At 36.2% G+C, this 18702-nt stretch overlaps 1 protein-coding gene across 2 annotated transcripts; it reads left to right on the forward strand.

Moving 5' to 3' along the window:
- Positions 1-4784: 4784 nt before the first annotated feature.
- Positions 4785-18702, forward strand: LOC104700854 (protein SABRE). Of its 2 annotated transcripts, none has more exons than XM_087458109.1 (23): positions 4785-5392; positions 5547-5658; positions 6259-6525; positions 6621-6883; positions 7084-7303; positions 7410-7580; positions 7678-7755; positions 8448-8699; positions 8973-11081; positions 11612-13445; positions 13570-13667; positions 13920-14276; positions 14794-14912; positions 15141-15387; positions 15582-15806; positions 16048-16187; positions 16483-16555; positions 16728-16829; positions 16923-17102; positions 17199-17516; positions 17608-17775; positions 17893-18253; positions 18450-18702. In XM_087458109.1, the coding sequence occupies exons 1-23, from the start codon at positions 5322-5324 to the stop codon at positions 18557-18559; spliced, it is 7875 nt and encodes a 2624-aa protein (XP_087314235.1). In that variant the 5' UTR covers positions 4785-5321; the 3' UTR covers positions 18560-18702. The 2 variants fall into 2 exon arrangements, with proteins under 2 accessions (XP_087314235.1, XP_087314236.1); XM_087458110.1 differs by having other exon boundaries at positions 5026-5392; positions 7089-7303.

Below are 18702 nucleotides of genomic sequence, written 5' to 3' on the forward strand. Positions count from 1 at the left end.
TTTGTTAATTTACTTATAATTATACAATTATGGGTAGAAATCGAGATTAAAAAGGACAAAGTCATACATGCAAAAAAAAAATTCCACAAATCAACTACCTAATTCGATCGAGATGGAGAAATGGTGAAGAGAAATCCAAACTGAAAATTTGTTAATTTACTTATGATTATACAATTCTGGGTAGAAATCGAGATTAAAAAAGGGACAAAAGTTAAACATGCAAAAAAACTTCCACAATTCAACATACCTAATTCGATCGGGATGGCAATTCAATGGTAAAGAGAAATCCAAACTGATCGAGCTTCAGATAGTGAAGAAAAGACCACCAAAACAAACAAGAACCCTAATATGAGCAATCAGATGAAGAATCAAAGAACCCAAATTACTCGTGAAGCTTCACCATCTACAATGGCAGAGACAGCTCTAACACTCGACCTTTGTTTTTTTTTTCCAAAACTCAAACTCATATTTGAACAAGTTGATCCAATAAGCCCGACTTTTGAATTTTGTTTTTTAATTTTTTTTGTTTGGTTTTAATGTGAAGAAAATAAGGAAACTAATTTTTAACGTTGATTGTTTTTCTAATTTCAGTTAATAAAAATAAAAATTTAATTTGAATTGTGATTAAGGGTAAATTTGACTATAATTTTTCTCTAAAACCTATTTGACCAAACTTAAAAAAAAAAGTGTAGATGGACAAAGTTTTTTAAAAAGTTCCTTTATTTCCAATTTTCCCTTTTGAATTTAAACTTAACCTTAACATTTTAACTTTAACTATAATTTAACCTGTGGTACACCGCGTGCATATTATTTTCATTATTATTTATATTTATATTGTATTTGTTATTTAAATATTGGATGTTTTGCAAATAGGGAGGAAATAACTAAATTTTCCGGTTGTTTGTGCGGCTAAATCTTTATATTATTTTTTTAACCCGTAATATACTTCATGATCATTTGTTGTTATATTTAGTTTTTTTTTGTTTAGTGTTTGAAATTCTATTTTGGTTTTTAAATATTATAACAAAAATAAGTGATATAAATACATAATAAGTCATTTATACGCTATGATTAAGTCACATTTTTCTTAATGATTTAATTATTTTACACAATCTTAGTTAAATCAACTTAGTTTTATATGTCAAGTATTTTAATATTAATAGTATTTACAAATAATAAAATGAGGATTTAACCCGTGTTAGCACAAATTTAATGATATTTTATTAATTCCAAAATGTCCTTTTTATAGCTCATTTACTATATAACCATATAATATAGTATTTAAACTTTTTTAATTTTACATATTCGTAATATTTTAAAATTTTATTAAGTTTTTATATATTAATTATAATTATTTAAATAAATTTGAATCGGAGTTTTTCTTACATTAATAATCAAAGCTCACAGGTTTTAGAAAATAAAATGGGAATCAAATTGTTGTTTTCTTTGTTTGCAAAGTATTAAGTGATAGAATATTATCAAAACACAATAGATTATGTGGTTAAATATATCATAGTTTTTTCCATATTGATTTTGTTGTATTTTTTTTAGTTGGAATGTAATGTAATATTTAGGAAACGAAATCTGAAGTAATACTATTTTTGGAAATTTTTTAGGGATTAACTTTGTAAATAAGTATAAATAAAAGGGTAGAACCCAAAATGTACTTCAAAAATGTATATATAGATTTGGGAATATTGGTTTCCTAATCATTCAAAATTTGGGTTCTGGTTTTTAGGGACTTTATTATTGTTAAAATAATTATGAGGATTGTAAACTTTTCTTATGGAATATCAGTTGTATCATTTAAATTTGAGAGATTATACCATCTCTAAAGATAGTTTTGAATTTTTTATGTAAATAAAACTTTAATGGGTAGAGTAGTTTTTAGAAAAAAGCGAAACATATAGATGTTGTCTAGATTTTATTGCAATAAACGTTACAAATTTTGGTCGATTTAAGAAGTTTTAGTAATTGAAGTTCTGTGCAATGTTATTTTTGGAAATTGTTTAGGGGTTAATGTTGTAAAAAAAATTAAATAAATAAAACTTAAAAGGCATAACACTAAATCAATATAATAAAAGAAGAATGTGTTGTATTCCTTGTGTGACACATCAGCTTCAACATTGAAGTTGGTGTTGACACCTCAATTGAAATCAATAGCCAATAAAAACATTTGAATTAATAGAGCTAAGATTTCTAAACCAATAAAAAAACTATGTGTCACTAGGCATATCAATTAGGCCTAAATCCCGCAGGTTGGTCCATTCCGATCTTGAAAAATACCGGGTTCGGACTTAAATATATTTCCAGAAAAATTGGACCTTTTGGACTCAGTCCGTTTAGGCGCTTTAGAGTTTTTAGGGCTTAGCCCGATCGGGCTCGGGCCGGCCTGAAAAGCCCTTGTACAAATATAATTGTACTTTTTGGTTACCATTATTGTTTGATTGCAATATTTGATTGTAAATAAAGTTTAAAACTCTAATCTTAGTTTTCATATTTACTTAATAACCTTATTTAATATTTTTAAAATCTTTATCTTTGATATTTTATATGAATTATATATATTTTTATTTGGAATTAAGTATTAAATTTTATTTGGTTTTTTTTTTTTTTTATTATAGATTAAGTTGGTTTTAGTGAATATAAATGAGTTCTTTAAATTTTGATTGATTTATTTTACATTACACCTTTAAACATTGCTTTTTAAGACATGTTATAAAATAACTTATAAGTTTGAATTTTTGATTCGTAAGATAAGTCTGGAAAAGGCCGAAAAGTCTTGTAACCCTGTTAAAGTCGGGTCGGGCTTTGAAATATAGGCTCAGAAATATTTTGGGCCGGGCCAAGAAGGGCTCAAATATATGCGGATTTTACGAATTTCGGGCCGGACCGAGTCGAGCCAGCCCGATTGACACCTCTATGTGCCACATCACGTTATCTTTCACTTCATAAACCCTTGCCGACATAATAATAATAAAATGAAAAAAAAAACAAAGCCTCTAAGGGTTTGTTCGTCTCCTTCACACTATAAGACTGCTCTTGAATTCAGTTAGAGAGAAGAAACAAAAGAATCGTCACAAAGTTTTGCTTTCAATGAAACAAACATAAAGAGAAGAAAACGCACGACTCGTGCGGCACGAGACATGGAAGAAGCATAGGTCATTGTTAAAGGGGCAAAGCAATCTCACCAAATTCACCTTTGATTAATTCGAACAAGAATTTCATCAAAATCTACAGATTCTGAAATCAAATTCTCCGGTTATCGAGAACTCTTTGGAAGAAGAAGCAAGGTTAAAAATTAGGATAGTGAAGAAATTTGAAAAAATAGAATAGAGAGAGAGAAGGAGAAAAGAGAGAGAGAGAGACATAGTGATGTGAAGATGAAGGAAGAAGAGAAGAGAGACATATAGATATCAATTCCTCAGGTAAGTCCCTCCCTAACTACACAATTGTCGTCTGATATACAAAAGATTAAAAACTTCACAAAATAGCAACTTGGGCATGACAAAGTTCATTAATTTCTTTTAGAATTGCAGGTCTAATTGAGGTAAAGATGTTAATTTTATTCAAGCTTTTAGAGTTGCTTCAAGAAGAAATATTAGTGTTTGCGTAAATTGACTCACCTCTTCTTTGTTGACTTAGGTCTTGAATGAAGATGATATTGAGCAAATTGCTGCTTGGGATCCAAACGTTTTCTTTTTTCAAGGTTTAGTATAATACATGTTACTTACTACTACTTCCAGAACTCTCTATGTTATCATTTTTTATTTCTTTTTCGATCTTAGTAAATTTCAAAAGCTACATCTTTGATTTGTAGCAAACAACAGATGATAGATTGGAATCATGGTCGGTTATATAGTTGCAATATATTGAATGGTTGGAGGCGCACTTCGAAGTGCATGCAGGCTTCAATATATGAGTTATGGACAGAACGAAACAACCGACTTCATCGCAATATTCATCGCTCACCTACTACAGTCACATGCCTAGAGAACACCATTAAAAACAGAATCACCACCTTAATATCACAAAGTGATTCAATATGTTTGGTTCAAGTCGTTGGTTCTCCTAAGCATGACCAAGACTTCAAAGCTTTATAAAGGATATCTTGTGGAGAAGGAGACAATGATTTAAACCAAACACTTTATTCTAAAGTCGTCAAGCTAGTTTATCAACGTCCACGAATAATTTTTACAAAGGCAAATCTTATCCCATTTATCATGTTGTATTGAAAAATTGAACTAAATTGGATGGCTTCAATTATTGAGCTTGATTGGCAAAAATATTGTACTTGGTAGTGATATATAATGAGTAAGTTCGAGTTATAATAAAAAATAATCTCATTTATATACAATATCATCTAATTTATATATCATTAAAATAAATTTTAATGTTTATTTATCTAAGTATTTAATTTTTTGAAAATCATTTATGTAGACTCACGCACCAATGTGTAATAAAAATTACTTTAATCAGAATTTGTTTAAGTCTAATTTTTTTCTTCATTTTTTACTTTGAAAATTACAACAAATTATAAAAATACAAAAACAAAAAAAGAATACTATTGACCACTACAAAAAACTTATTAATTATGATATTCGATTTCAAACAACATAAAAACAAATAGTATTTCAAAAAATATAAAAATAAAATTAATAATAAAAAATAAATTAAAACAATATGCGGTGTAGCGCGGATACCAGCATAACACAGTGTACTTCAAAAAATTTAATATGGATTAAAGTTTTTTTTTTATGAGAAAGTAGAACAATGAATCAATGAAGATATAAATGACTAGAAGAGTCCTAAAAGTTTATTATAGCTCTCTGACCTCTATGATCCGACTCCCCAAGCGACACAGTTGTAAATTTACTCGCCTTCCTTTATTAACTTTAACTACAAAAAGACATCTCAAACGTCTTTTTACCCAATAAAACCACCGAGTTTACGCTACACCTCCCCACACCAGATCCTCACCTTACTCCATCGACCATCGTCGCCAGTCACACATGGTCATCCATCAGACCAGCCAAACACTCTCTCTCTCTCCTTCTTAGCTCTCTCTTTCTCTCTCTAACGATCACACTCCCAGAAACCTCGCGGATCGGATCTTTCTTCTATGGAGAAAGCTCTCTAGTCTCACAATTTTGACTGATTTTGAAACGGTTAGGGTTTATTCTCTCGGACTTGGGAACTGTGATGGTGTTTTCTTCAGAAATCGTTTGTTTTAGTGCCGACGGTGGGTGAGAGAATTAGTTAATTCATCCGGCGGAGTTAGTTTCTCTCTCTCTCTCTCTCTGCTTCGGCGGTGGTGGAATATGGCTGCTTCACCTGCGAAGTTCTTCTTCGGGTTTCTAATTGTTTCCATCGTTTTGTGGATGATCTTCATGTGAGTTATTCTCTTCCTGCTCGAGTTGTTTTGTTGCTGATCTTAGTTCTATTGATGAAACAAGTTCAAATCGAAGTGTTTCCAATTCTATTATATGATAATTTACTTGATCTAGTGGTGCAAATCGTGGCTTATAGTTCCAATTCTCGTGCAGACTTTGTTCCAGGTTGTTTGCCTGGATGCTTAGTAGAGTGCTGGGAGCATCTGTTGTGTTCCGGATTGGTGGGTGGAAATGCCTTAAGGATGTGGTGGTGAAGTTTAAGAAGGTGAGCATTGTGTACTTGACCTGAACTTATTATTTGTTAAGGGAGGGAAGAGAAGACTTAAGAGTGTTTTTGCCGTAGCTGAGAAAGAATGTGTCTGTAGAGGCTTGAGAATAAGATCAATGTAGTGGATGTTGTGTTTTTGCTGTAGCTAAGAGAGAATGTTTCTGTCGAAGCCTGAATCAGATATATGTAGATGTTGTTACTTTGCTGTAGCTGAGATAGAATGTTTTCTTAGAAGCTCGAGTCAGATCAATGTAGTGAATATAATCAGATTAATGTAGTGAATGTAGAAGCTTAAACCAGATCAATGTAATGGATTATGGATGTAGTGTTTTTTCTGTAGCTGAGAGTTCTGTAGAAGCTTGAATCAGGGAAATGTAGTGGATTGCACCTTTCCTTTTTACATTTCACTTTCTTGGGATTGGTACTATAGTCATCTTGGTTTTAAATAGTGCCATTTAAAACCCAGGTAGTCATATCATTTTTACATGATGGATTGTGTTCTACTGGCCACTGGAACAATAGTTCTTTGCCAATAATTTCTTCGACAACAAAGTTTATCTCAAGGAATGATTTCCTGCTGATTTGAGTGTTTTCCAGGGTGCCATTGAGTCGGTGTCTGCTAGTGAAATTAAACTAAGCTTACGCCAGTCCTTGGTCAAACTTGGCGTTGGTTTTCTTTCTAGAGATCCAAAAGTGCAAGTCTTGATATCTGATCTTGAAGTTGTGATGAGGTCCTCAACTTCAACGACAAATTTACAGAAAGCTAAAAGTCAGAAATCTCGAACTTCAGGCAGGGGAAAGTGGATGGTGGTGGCTAATGTTGCAAGGTTTCTTTCACTTTCTGTCGCAGATATGGTTGTGAAGGTAATTGATTTGAGTCCAAATTCTAGATGTAGCTTTTATTTTATCTTGAATAGGGACTTCTCTGGAAACCACTTTCATACCTATGTGAAATGCAGACTCGAAAGGTGATTGTGGAAGTCAAGGAGCTGAAGTTGGATATAAATAAGGATGGTGGGACAAAGCCAAATCTATATGTTAAGCTAAATGTTCTGCCAATTCTGGTTCATTTATGTGAATCACGCATAATTTCTGATCAGTCATCTAATGTAAGCTTTGAAAGTTGTACTTCCCCCCAAGCATCTTCGGCCTCTCCAGACAGATCCTCTGCTGCTTTATTTTGTGATGAACTCTCACTTTCTTCCGAGTTTGGACATGACAGGTACCGTCACTGGTTCTGATTTTAAGTGAAGTAAATCCTCCTTAACTGGATGAGTTTTGTCGACGGTTTTAGGAAATTTGTTTCACTGTCTAGAATTCTTCGTGACTTTCAAGATGGCTGTGCCCTTATGTTAAGACAATAAATCTATATTGAAACAGTGGTTTGCTCACTGTTGGTACTTTTTTTTCTTCTGAATTTAGGGCAGTAGGTATTGTTGTACGAAATGTGGAAGTTATATCTGGTGATGTGATTCTGAATTTTGACGAGGATTCATTTCCCAAGAGCAAACAATCATCTGCTCCAGTTCATTCAGATGAAGTTAGAGCGTCAGCTACTGTTGCCTCATTTGCCAAGAAACCCCATAAAGAGAATCAGCTGTTGGCAGCTCTTGCAAAGTATTCTCCCTCGTTTCCTGATAAGGTCAGGTTGGCTTAATAGAAAGTGACTTGACTCTTTTCTTTGTGTAGTTTTGTAACTTTAGAAGAATTTATCCAAGATCTACTGACAGTTTGGTAATACCGAGCAGGTTTCCTTCAGTTTACCCAAACTGGATGTCAGATGTGTGAATCGAGAACATGATCTTCTTGCTGAGAATAACATCACAGGAATTCATCTAAGAAGTGTTAAATCAAAATCTTTTGAAGACACAGGGGAGAGTACACGTCTTGATGTTCAGATGGAACTCAGTGAGATTCATGTATGCTCGTGTGATGGAAAAATTTCAGATATTTGATTTCCAAAAACTATTATTTACTATTTCTGTGCTGATGCTATGGTCTCGTGGTTCTTTGCAGTTTTTTAAGGAAGCTGAGGCATCTATTCTGGAGATAATGAAAGTTGATGTGGTCTCTTTCATCTACATCCCAATTCAGGTTTGAAAGCCATGACATTATATTTCTATATTTCAAGGTTCTCTAAATTTGACTCAATACTCTGGCTTGTGATAAAAGATGCCTATTTATTTGTGTCTTAACAACTGAATTTCGATTGACACGCTTCCTGCTGTGCAGTATTCTTTTGTCTGTTCTTTCATCATTGTGTGGCTTTTTATATGAGTGTTCATCATCAATAAGGTTTTCAGTAGCTTCAGTTTAATTTCCAGTACCGATGCCGGAACTGTTGCAGGATACGTCGGAAGTACATATGTTTTTGAAGAGTTTATCTCTCCTGCTTATCAGCTTTTAAATTTTATTCCAAATATTCCCTTGTACGTTTTTGACTAAGGAAAGCACCTAACCATTTCATAACAGAGAGAAGTGTTTTCCGATTTGTTATTTGTTGTGTATTTTCTGCAGAGTGGAGTTTAATTTAAATGATTTTTCTCTGCTACTCAGATTTCTGTTTGTAGTTTTACTTCTCGATTTGCCTATGAGTTCATGGGCTCTTTTAGTTCCTGCTTGACATTGGTAACAGTAGTTCAATCGCCAAATATTCCTGCATGATATGCATTTATGTAGAACAGACAGTATGCTATGTTGGTATGCATCAGATTAAGATTTATTTTTCTAAACTATGTAAGTTTATGTTGTTACATATTATTTTGATGGCTACCTTCTCTTTTCAGCCAGTTCTGCCTGTTAGAGCTGAAGTTGATATAAAGCTAGGAGGTACCCGATGCAATCTATTCATTTCTAGACTACAGCCATGGTTGCGCCTTCATTTCTTAAGAAAGAAAAAACTGGTCCTGCAAGAAAAAGCTCACACACTTGAGAAAACAAAAGCTGCTGATATGAAGGCTATAATGTGGACAGGCACAGTTTCAGCCCCGGAGATGACGGTTATGCTATATGGTGTTGATGATTTGCCTATGTATCATGTAAGTAACCTTTTCCATGTATATCTGTAGTGGTTGAACATGAATCAAACTGTATCGTGCTGCATCCCATTATGGGCATCTTGTTCTAGTTATTATTCGACGTAAATAGGTTAATTTTAGACTTTGTACATTAACTGAACCTTATCTGTAGTTATGAGATAGGGCGATAAACCTTCAGATGCTTGATTGTTGAGTTCTTAATTTTGTTGTGCAATATATAAAATGGCTTACTAAATGCTAAACAGTATTTTATTCTTGGTGTTTTATATGCAGTTTTGTTCGCAGTCTTCACATGTGTTTGCAAATAACATCTCAAGTCTGGGCACATCAGTTCATGTTGAACTTGGTGAATTGAATCTGCATTTGGCAGATGAGTACCAAGAATGCTTTAAAGAACACCTTTTCGGAATAGAGCCAAACTCTGGTTCATTGATGCATATAGCAAAGATTAGCTTGGATTGGGGAAGGAGAGATAGGACATCATCTGACGAGGTTGGTTTCAGAAGTAAATTGGTACTCTCAGTAGATGTGACCGGAATGGGTATCTATTTATCTTTCAAGCGTGTTGAATCTATCATAACAAATGCTATGACCTACAACGTTCTCTTTAAGACATTATCTGTTGCTGGCAAAAAGAGAAATAAGACTGGTGGAGTGCAACCATCCAAAGCATCTGGGAAAGGAACTAGGCTTGTAAACCTCAATCTAGAACGTTGCTGTGTAAATTTCTGTGATGATACAGGATTGGATAATACTATCATTGACGATCCTAAATCTGTCAATTATGGATCCCAAGGTGGTCGGGTTTCATTTAAATCACTGGCTGACGGCACACCACGCACTGCGAGCATTCTGTCTACTGCTCCTGAAGCTTATAAAAGACTGAAGTACTCAGTCTCTCTTGAAATATCACAGTTTAGCGTTTGTCTCAACAAGGATAAACACTCAACCCAAGTGGAACTTGAAAGAGCAAAATCCATCTACCAGGAGTATCTGGAGGAGCATAAGCCTTGTTCGAATGTCACATTGTTTGATATGCACAATGCGAAGCTTGTACGTCGATCTGGTGGTCTTAATGAAATTGATGTCTGTTCTCTCTTCAGTGCTACTCATATTTCACTTGGTTGGGAACCTGACGTCCATCTATCTTTTTATGAACTGTTTTTGCGGTTGAGATCCCTGGTGTATGCACAGAGGCATAATGGACCTGAAAGCGGGTGCGATAAAGGCATCTCTAGTGTGAAAGATGGTGGCCCGAGTGAAAAAACAAATCAGTCCAGTTCTGTTGACAAGCAGAAGAAAAAGGAATCTATGTTTGCTATTGATGTGGAAACGTTGACTATATCAGCTGAGGTAGGAGATGGGGTGGAGGTTACGTTGGAGGCACAATCAATTTTTTCTGAGAATGCCTGTATAGGAGTGCTTCTTGAGGGGCTTATGCTTGCTTTCAATGGATCTCGAGTATTTAAAACTACAAGAATGCAAATATCAAGAATCCCTACTGCTTCTTTGAATCTGTCTGATACAGTCCCTGTAATGACAGGTGGTCCGTGGGACTGGGTTGTACAAGGGCTTGACATGCATATTTGTATGCCATACAAACTACAGTTGCGTGCTATAGATGATTCAATTGAAGAGATGTTGCGAGGCTTGAAACTTATATCTGCAGCAAAAGGAAGATATATTTTATCAAGAAAGAGAGAAAGCTCAAAGCCTAAGAAATCTGGTCCAAAATTTGGCCGCATAAGATTTTGCATACGCAGACTTACTGCAGATATTGAGGAAGAACCAATTCAGGGTTGGCTTGATGAACACTATCAGCTGGTGAAGAAAGAAGCCTGCGAGTTGGCTGTCCGATTGAAATTCCTTGAAGATCTTATACACAAAGCTAGTCAGGCTCCTAAAGGTGCAGAAACAAGTGATGCTTCAGATGAAAGAAGGATGTTTTTTGATGGGGTTGAAATTGATGTCGAGGATCCTTTAGCTATTAACAAAGTGAAGGAGGAGATTCATAAACGTTCGTTTCAATCGTATTATCAGGCATGCCAGGGTTTAGCTCCCTCAGAGGGTTCAGGTGCCTGTAGGGAAGGATTCCAGGCAGGCTTTAAGCCAAGTGCTAGGAGAACCTCTCTTCTTTCTGTTTCTGCCACAGATTTTGATTTGAGCTTGACGGCAGTTCATGGTGGTGATGCTGGTTTGATAGAAGTCTTGAAGAAGCTTGATCCTATTTGTCAAGAAAACGATATACCCTTTTCACGCTTATATGGAAGCAATATCTACTTGAATACTGGATGCTTGGTTGTTCAGTTAAGGGATTACACACTTCCTCTCCTCTCTGGCACCTCTGGCAAATGTGAAGGTCGCATAGTACTGGCTCAGCAGGTATTATTATTTTTGTGTTATCCTTTCCCATGCCGTCTCTATATGGTGGATTACTTCTCTTTTGTGATTGATTTTTTTTGTTAATGTTTTTTTCTGTGATTATTTTTTTTATTCTAGAGCATAGTAATGGTAGTAGCTGATTTATTTCCTGGGACCTTTAGTTTTATTGGTCTGCTCCAGTACTATATATTTCTGAAATCCAACAAATTTAGTGGTTTCGGATAGTTTCCATCCCCAGACGATTTGTTTCTCACTTCATTCTCAATCTACGCAGAACATAAATGCTCCTATTAGTAAGAGATCAATATTCTTTTCTTCTCGTCCAATGCATGCTTGTTTGGATTATTATTCTTCTTTGCACGCTAGACAAGTTCTCGTAGATCTGTAGTTGTGCATTTGTATGGAGCTGGGATTGCTTATAGATGTAGTATTTTAGTTCATCGTCACAGTGAATTTACTAGCACAATGAAATGCCTGTTGTTATCAGTTGACTGATTATTTAACTGCTTGTAATTGTTTTTTTAAACTAGGCGACATGTTTTCAGCCACAAATTTCCCAAGACGTCTTTGTAGGAAGATGGAGAAAAGTGCGAATGTTCCGGTCAGCCAGTGGCACAACTCCACCGTTGAAGACTTACTCAGATCTGCGTATACACTTTGAACAAGGAGAAGTTTCTTTTGGGGTTGGATATGAACCAGCTTTTGCAGACATAAGCTATGCCTTCACAGTGGCTCTTCGTAGAGCTAATCTGAGTCATAGGAATCCAGGTATGGCACAGGTTATCAAAAAAGAACGAAGCTTACCCTGGTGGGATGACATGAGAAACTACGTTCATGGCAATATTACTTTGTCTTTTTCTGAATCAAATTGGTCTGTTCTTGCTACAACGGATCCATATGAGAGTCTTGATAAACTTCAAATTGTGACTGGTCCTATTGAACTTCAGCAGTCAGATGGTCGTGTGTTTGTCAATGCTAAAGACTTTAAGATAAAATTGAGCAGTCTGGAGAGTTTGATTAGTCGACATTCCTTAAAAGTTCCAGTCGATGCCTCTGGAGCTGCATTTATAGAAGCTCCAGATTTTAATCTTGAAGTTACAATGGACTGGGATTGTGAGTCTGGGAATTCTTTGAATCATTATCTATATGCATTTCCAGCTGAAGGAAAGCCTCGTGAAAAGGTCTTTGATCCATTCAGATCAACATCACTCTCGCTTCGGTGGAATTTCTCACTAAGACCCGAAAAGTTCCATCAGTCTTCCTCAGGAACTGAGAACCCAACAGACGTTGGAACTGTCTACACTTCGCAAGACAAGCCGGACAGCATACCTCTTGCACCACCAGTTATGAATCTTGGAGCTCATGATTTGGCATGGATACTTAAGTTTTGGGGTATGAATTACTATCCTCCACACAAGTTACGTTCTTTCTCCAGATGGCCTAGGTTTGGAGTCGCAAGAGCTGCAAGGTCGGGAAATTTGTCTATGGATAAGGTAATGACGGAATTTATGCTCCGTGTAGATGCCACTCCTTCCCTGATAAAGTACATGCCTTGGGATTCTGATGACCCTGCCAAAGGATTGACCTTTAACATGGCAAAGCTAAAATACGAATTATGCTATAGTCGCGGGAAGCAAAAGTATACATTTGAATGCAAGCGGGATGCACTTGACCTTGTATATCAGGGTCTGGACCTTCATGTGCCTAAGGCTTTTATTGACAAAGATGAGCATCCATGCATTCCAGGAAGTGGTCAGTTTTTGAGAAAAAGTACTCAGAATGCTTTGATAGACAGAGTACCCTCTGGGAAGGACCATAAGAGGGATGAGAAGCATCGCGATGAAGGGTTTTTATTGTTTTCTGATTATTTTACAATCAGAAGGCAGGCCCCAAAAGCAGATCCTGAAAGACTGTTGGCATGGCAAGAGGCTGGACGAAGAAATCTTGAGATGACGTATGTGCGGTCTGAGTTTGAGAATGGTAGTGAAAGTGATGAACACATACGATCAGATCCTAGTGATGATGACGGATACAATGTTGTCATTGCTGACAATTGTCAGCGGGTCTTTGTTTATGGCCTCAAACTCTTGTGGACGATAGAGAACAGGGATGCTGTTTGGTCTTTTGTTGGTGGAATTTCAAAAGCATTTGAACCTCCTAAACCTTCTCCTTCTCGTCAGTATACACAGAGGAAGCTTCATGAAGAAAACCAAAAGGATTCCTGTCCCGAAACGCATCAAGGGGAAATGTCGAGATCTTCTGCAAGCCCGGGAAGAAATCTCCCTTCTCAGCCTATGGAAATGGCTAAACCTCCTTCATCACCGTCACACTCGTTAAAAATTGAGAAATCAGATGACAGAGTTGGTATGTCTTGTTTTCTTTCAATGTCTGTTATCTATCTTGTTACTCAAACTTTATCAAATTACTGGAATTTCTTAATATAATGAATTTCTAAAAAGATTAGCATTTGACCTGGATGTATGAACAGGTATAGTTGAGACCATTGAATCTGAGGAAGAAGGAACTCGTCACTTCATGGTGAATGTCATTGAGCCACAGTTTAATCTTCACTCAGAAGATGCTAATGTAAGTATTTACTGATGCATAAGAATGCACATTTAATACCCACTTTAGAGCGTTTCAACACTATGGTTCTTGGGTGATTAAGTTTACCAAGCTCGCATACAAACTTCTCTTGCCATGTGTTATAGCTGTGCATTGTAGATTTTTGTACAAGCTACATGGTAAATATTATTAATAAACAAAATTGTCTTTGTGTCTTGGGTTTAAAAAGTGTTGCACTGACTCGTTGATAAACTTTACTTTGATGGATATCAGGGTCGCTTTCTGCTAGCTGCTGTCAGTGGTCGTGTTCTTGCGCGATCATTTCATTCCGTTATGCGTGTTGGTGTGGAAGTGATTGAACAGGCTCTTGGCAGTGGAAGTGTCCAAATTCCAGATAGTAGTCCTGAAATGACATGGACACGGATGGAAGTTTCTGTAATGTTAGAGCATGTGCAAGCCCATGTTGCTCCTACTGATGTTGATCCAGGTGCTGGATTGCAGTGGCTCCCGAAAATTCGCAGAAACTCCCCAAAAGTGAAGCGTACTGGGGCTCTACTTGAAAGAGTTTTCATGCCTTGTGACATGTATTTCCGGTATACTAGACACAAAGGTGGAACCCCTGATCTAAAGGTAACACCAATTCCTTAGTGTTTTTTAGTCAAAATTTCATTACATCGTCTCTAGAGACATGTTTCGTCGCTTTCTTGTGCATAGGAGAACAGTTAGAGTTGCTCGTTGATAGTGCAATAGTTATAGGAGAATTCTGAAACATGTCATATGTATTCTGCATTGGATCATGGAAGGAGATGAAATGTCTCAAAAGAGAGAAAAAAAAGTCTCTTCATTTTCATGATAATACAACACCATATGCTGGAAATTGGTGTACATTTTAAATTCTTTGAAGTGAGTGGTGTAGCAACTTTACTTCACATTTACTGATTGAAGATTTTCTCATATAGACTAGTACAATTCTATGAACGACTGAATTTCTGTTGGCTCTCAGGAGTAATTCAGGCAATTTACACATGTGATTGATACCTTCATGTCTCTGAGCAAAAATGTTTCTTTTGTTTCCGGGTCTAATCAGAGACTTAACCTCATTATTAATTTCTTTCAAGTAATTTAATTCTTATTTATACATTTGCAGGTGAAACCACTAAAAGAGCTCACTTTTAATTCACACAATATAATAGCTACAATGACATCTCGGCAATTCCAAGTTATGCTGGATGTGTTGACAAACCTTCTCTTTGCAAGGCTTCCAAAGTGAGTATTTAACCTGAATAATATTATAGGGACCCACATTTTCATGTCAATATTCTGCATTTTCTCTTGTTTCTTGCTATAAATAGCCTTAAATAAACATATGTGATATTTTGAATCCATACCCCCTTCAGTTCGCTGATGATTAGGGCTAAACTTCAAATACTTTTTTCTTCTTTGTTAATTTTTTAAACATGTCCTAGCATTAAGGAGATCCGTTTTATGATCCAGGCCTAGGAAAAGTAGTCTCCAATGTCCCACTGAAGATGAAGATGTTGAAGAGGAGGCTGATGAGGTAGTTCCATACGGAGTTGAAGAAGTAGAACTTGCAAAAATCAACCTTGAAGAGAAAGAGCGAGAACGAAAGTTGCTTCTTGATGATATTAGAAAATTGTCACATTGTTCTGACAATACGGATGACACACATATGGAAAGGGAAGGTGAATTGTGGATGATTAGTACCAGAAGATCCATTCTGGTAAGACTCTACGGAATGAATTTGCTTCATGATTCATTGGTTACTGCTTCAACTTGTTTCATTAACTAGTGTTAGCTGTGCATGCAACTATTCGATTAGAGATTTCTGGTCTTCCTAAGCATCAGCATTATGTTTCTGTTCTTGATGTTGACTATTATAAAGTTGATGTTACAATTTCTGCTGGTCTGTTTTAGGTGCAAGGATTAAAAAAAGAGCTCACATATGCACAAAAGTCTAGAAAGGCGGCTTCTGCATCTTTAAGAATGGCGTTGCAAAAGGCTGCACAGCTGCGAATAATGGAGAAGGAGAAGAACAAAAGCCCATCATATGCTATGTGTATTTCCTTGCAAATAAATAAAGTTGTTTGGAGCATGCTTGTAGATGGTAAATCCTTTGCTGAGGCAGAGATAAATGACTTGGTACGTTTATACATTATGTTCTTAGTCCAATGCCTCTAAAGTGATAGCATCAAAATTATGTTCTTCTATTGTTCACTTACTGTTTACTCTTTAGAATATAGAATGATGAGAGTAACTTGCAGAGAAATTTGCTTACAATCTTTCCTTTGTTTACTTAATTTATCACTGTCTTGGTCTGTTGGATGTATGCAGCCTGTTTAAATTTAAAGCCGTACATATTAAATTGGGTTTGCTCATGCAGATATATGACTTTGATCGGGACTACAAAGACATTGGTGTTGCTCGATTCACCACCAAGTACTTTGTTGTTAGGAACTGTCTAGCCAATGCAAAGTCAGATATGCTCTTATCAGCATGGAATCCTCCACCTGAATGGGGAAAGTAAGTTTTCTTTACATGCTTCTCCACAGCGCCTGTTTTATTTTCCATGGACATACTACATACTTTGCACTTTGTCTTTGGATTTTCATACAGTAGTGTATATTAAGGATCTTATTTAGTGTGATGTGACTCTTCTTTACTTTATAATCATTATTTTATGCTGGTTCTGACTTCGGGAGTGTGATTCCTTTTTATTTCCACATATGTTATAGTTGGCTACAGCCACTTAACTTTTGTATCAATTCTGATAAGTTGAAGTTGAATTTCATTAGAAGTGATGTGATTTTATTTACAGGAAAGTTATGCTACGTGTGGATGCAAAGCAGGGAGCGCCAAGAGATGGGCATTATCCACTTGAGCTTTTCCATGTAAGTTTCCTCTTTCAACACTCTGTTACTGGATTTGCAAATTTACAAAAGACCCAACGGGACCAGTAGAATTAATTATCACTAAATTTATATGACTGTTTTACATCTTTTAACTGAGCTATATTTCCTTTCTTGGGTTAAATATGTCTGATAATCGCTGCAAATCTTGTAGGTGGAGATTTATCCTCTCAGAATCCATTTGACAGAGACAATGTACAGAATGATGTGGGAGTATTTCTTCCCAGAGGAAGAGCAGGATTCACAAAGGCGACAGGTCAGATATAACATCCTAATTGCGCCTACAGATGAAAGTCTGATTAAAGTAAGTTTATATGAATGCTTTTTGGGTTAATTTTGTGTCCTGCAGGAAGTTTGGAAAATTTCGACAACAGCTGGTTCAAAACGTGTAAAGAAAGGGTTGGCAGGTCATGAATCTTCTGGAACAACTAGCCACGCCTTTAGGGATGTTGAAGCATCTCGAGTTAGTTCTGCAGCTCTCTCTTCTTCTGCGATTGTGCAGTCACAAACCAATGCAGACTCTGTCCAAGTAGGCTTTAACCCTAGTCTGAATTCAAAGTTTTAAATTTCTTCTCTATTATTTTTTTTTTTTTTTTTTCTGATTTTACTTGCATTCTCTTTGCAGAAATCCAATATCCTAAGCCTCAGATCTAGCACTGGTGGTTCAGCTCAGGAGTTGAGAAGAACATCTTCTTTCGATAGGAGCTGGGAAGAAAATGTGGCAGAATCGGTAGCTAATGAACTTGTCCTACAGGCTCACTCTTGCACTGTGTCATCTTCCATTGAACAACAGGAGGATTCCTCTAAACAGAAGGTCAAAGAGATGAAACCTGTCAAGTCTGGCCGCTCTTCTCATGAAGAAAAGAAGGCTGGGAAATCACACGAGGAGAAGAAATCTAGGCCTAGAAAGATGATGGAGTTTCACAATATTAAAATTAGTCAGGTAAGTAAAGCTAATTTCTAAACCACTTTAAATTAAGGTCGGAAAATGGTTAATTGGTTTGCTTTAACTAGTTTAAATAATTTCAACTCAGGTGGAGCTTCTAGTTACCTATGAGGGCTCAAGATTTGTTGTTAACGACCTCAAATTGTTGATGGATACATTTCATGGTCTTGAGTTTACCGGGACTTGGAGAAGGCTTTTTTCCCGAGTTAAGAAGCACATAATTTGGGGAGTATTGAAGTCAGTTACTGGAATGCAGGTCAGAAATGTCTTGCGTGAATGAATATAGTCATTATGAATCCTCTTACTTATGAAAATGATGTTTAGGTTATGACAAAGATAAGCAAGCTTATTCTTTTTCCATTCAAACTTTCAGGGGAAGAAATTCAAAGATAAGTCACATAACAATCGAGAGTCTACTGACAATGACCTGAATCTAAGTGACAATGATCAAACTGGGAAACCTGATCAACAACAAGTCACATGGTTCAAGCGTCAAAGTGATGGAGCGGGCGATGGTTTTGTTACTTCGATTCGAGGACTCTTCAATACCCAAAGGCGCAAGGCTAAAGCATTCGTCTTGAGAACTATGAGAGGTGAAGCAGAGAATGACTTCCACGGGGATTGGAGTGACAGTGATGTAGAATTTTCTCCTTTTGCTCGGCAATTAACTATAACAAAAGCTAAGAGACTCCTCAAACGGCACACGAAGAAATTCCGTCCAAGATCTCAAAGAGGTGACGAGAACACTCTTAACCCTACTTAGCTGTTCCCAGTCAGTAACTACTGATTCCTATAGAACTGTTCAAGAAAGTGACCCCCTTGATAAATTCAATATTTTTAATTTGATAGATAAGGATAGCAGTCACATTGGCAATTTTATTGTCAGCCTCTGTCATTAACTCAGCATTTTGATTTGTTTTTTCTTCTTAGATTCAACATCTCAGCAAAGGGAATCACTTCCATCATCTCCAAGAGAGACCACTGCATTTGAAAGTGGCTATTCAAGCGGATCTTCACCCTACGAAGATTTTCGCGATTAGAAACACGTTCTGACCAAATTTTGTTATCCCGGGTAATATAGGAGAAGGAAAAAAAAAGTAAATTAAGAGAGAGAGACATCAACAATATTGTACAGACGTTAGTATATTGGAATATAAATTAAAACCACAGGTCACTTGTTCAA

This window comes from Camelina sativa, chromosome 7 (genome assembly GCF_030686135.1).
Source record: "Camelina sativa cultivar CO46 ecotype springtype chromosome 7, ASM3068613v1".
NCBI classification, from domain to species: domain Eukaryota; kingdom Viridiplantae; phylum Streptophyta; class Magnoliopsida; order Brassicales; family Brassicaceae; genus Camelina; species Camelina sativa.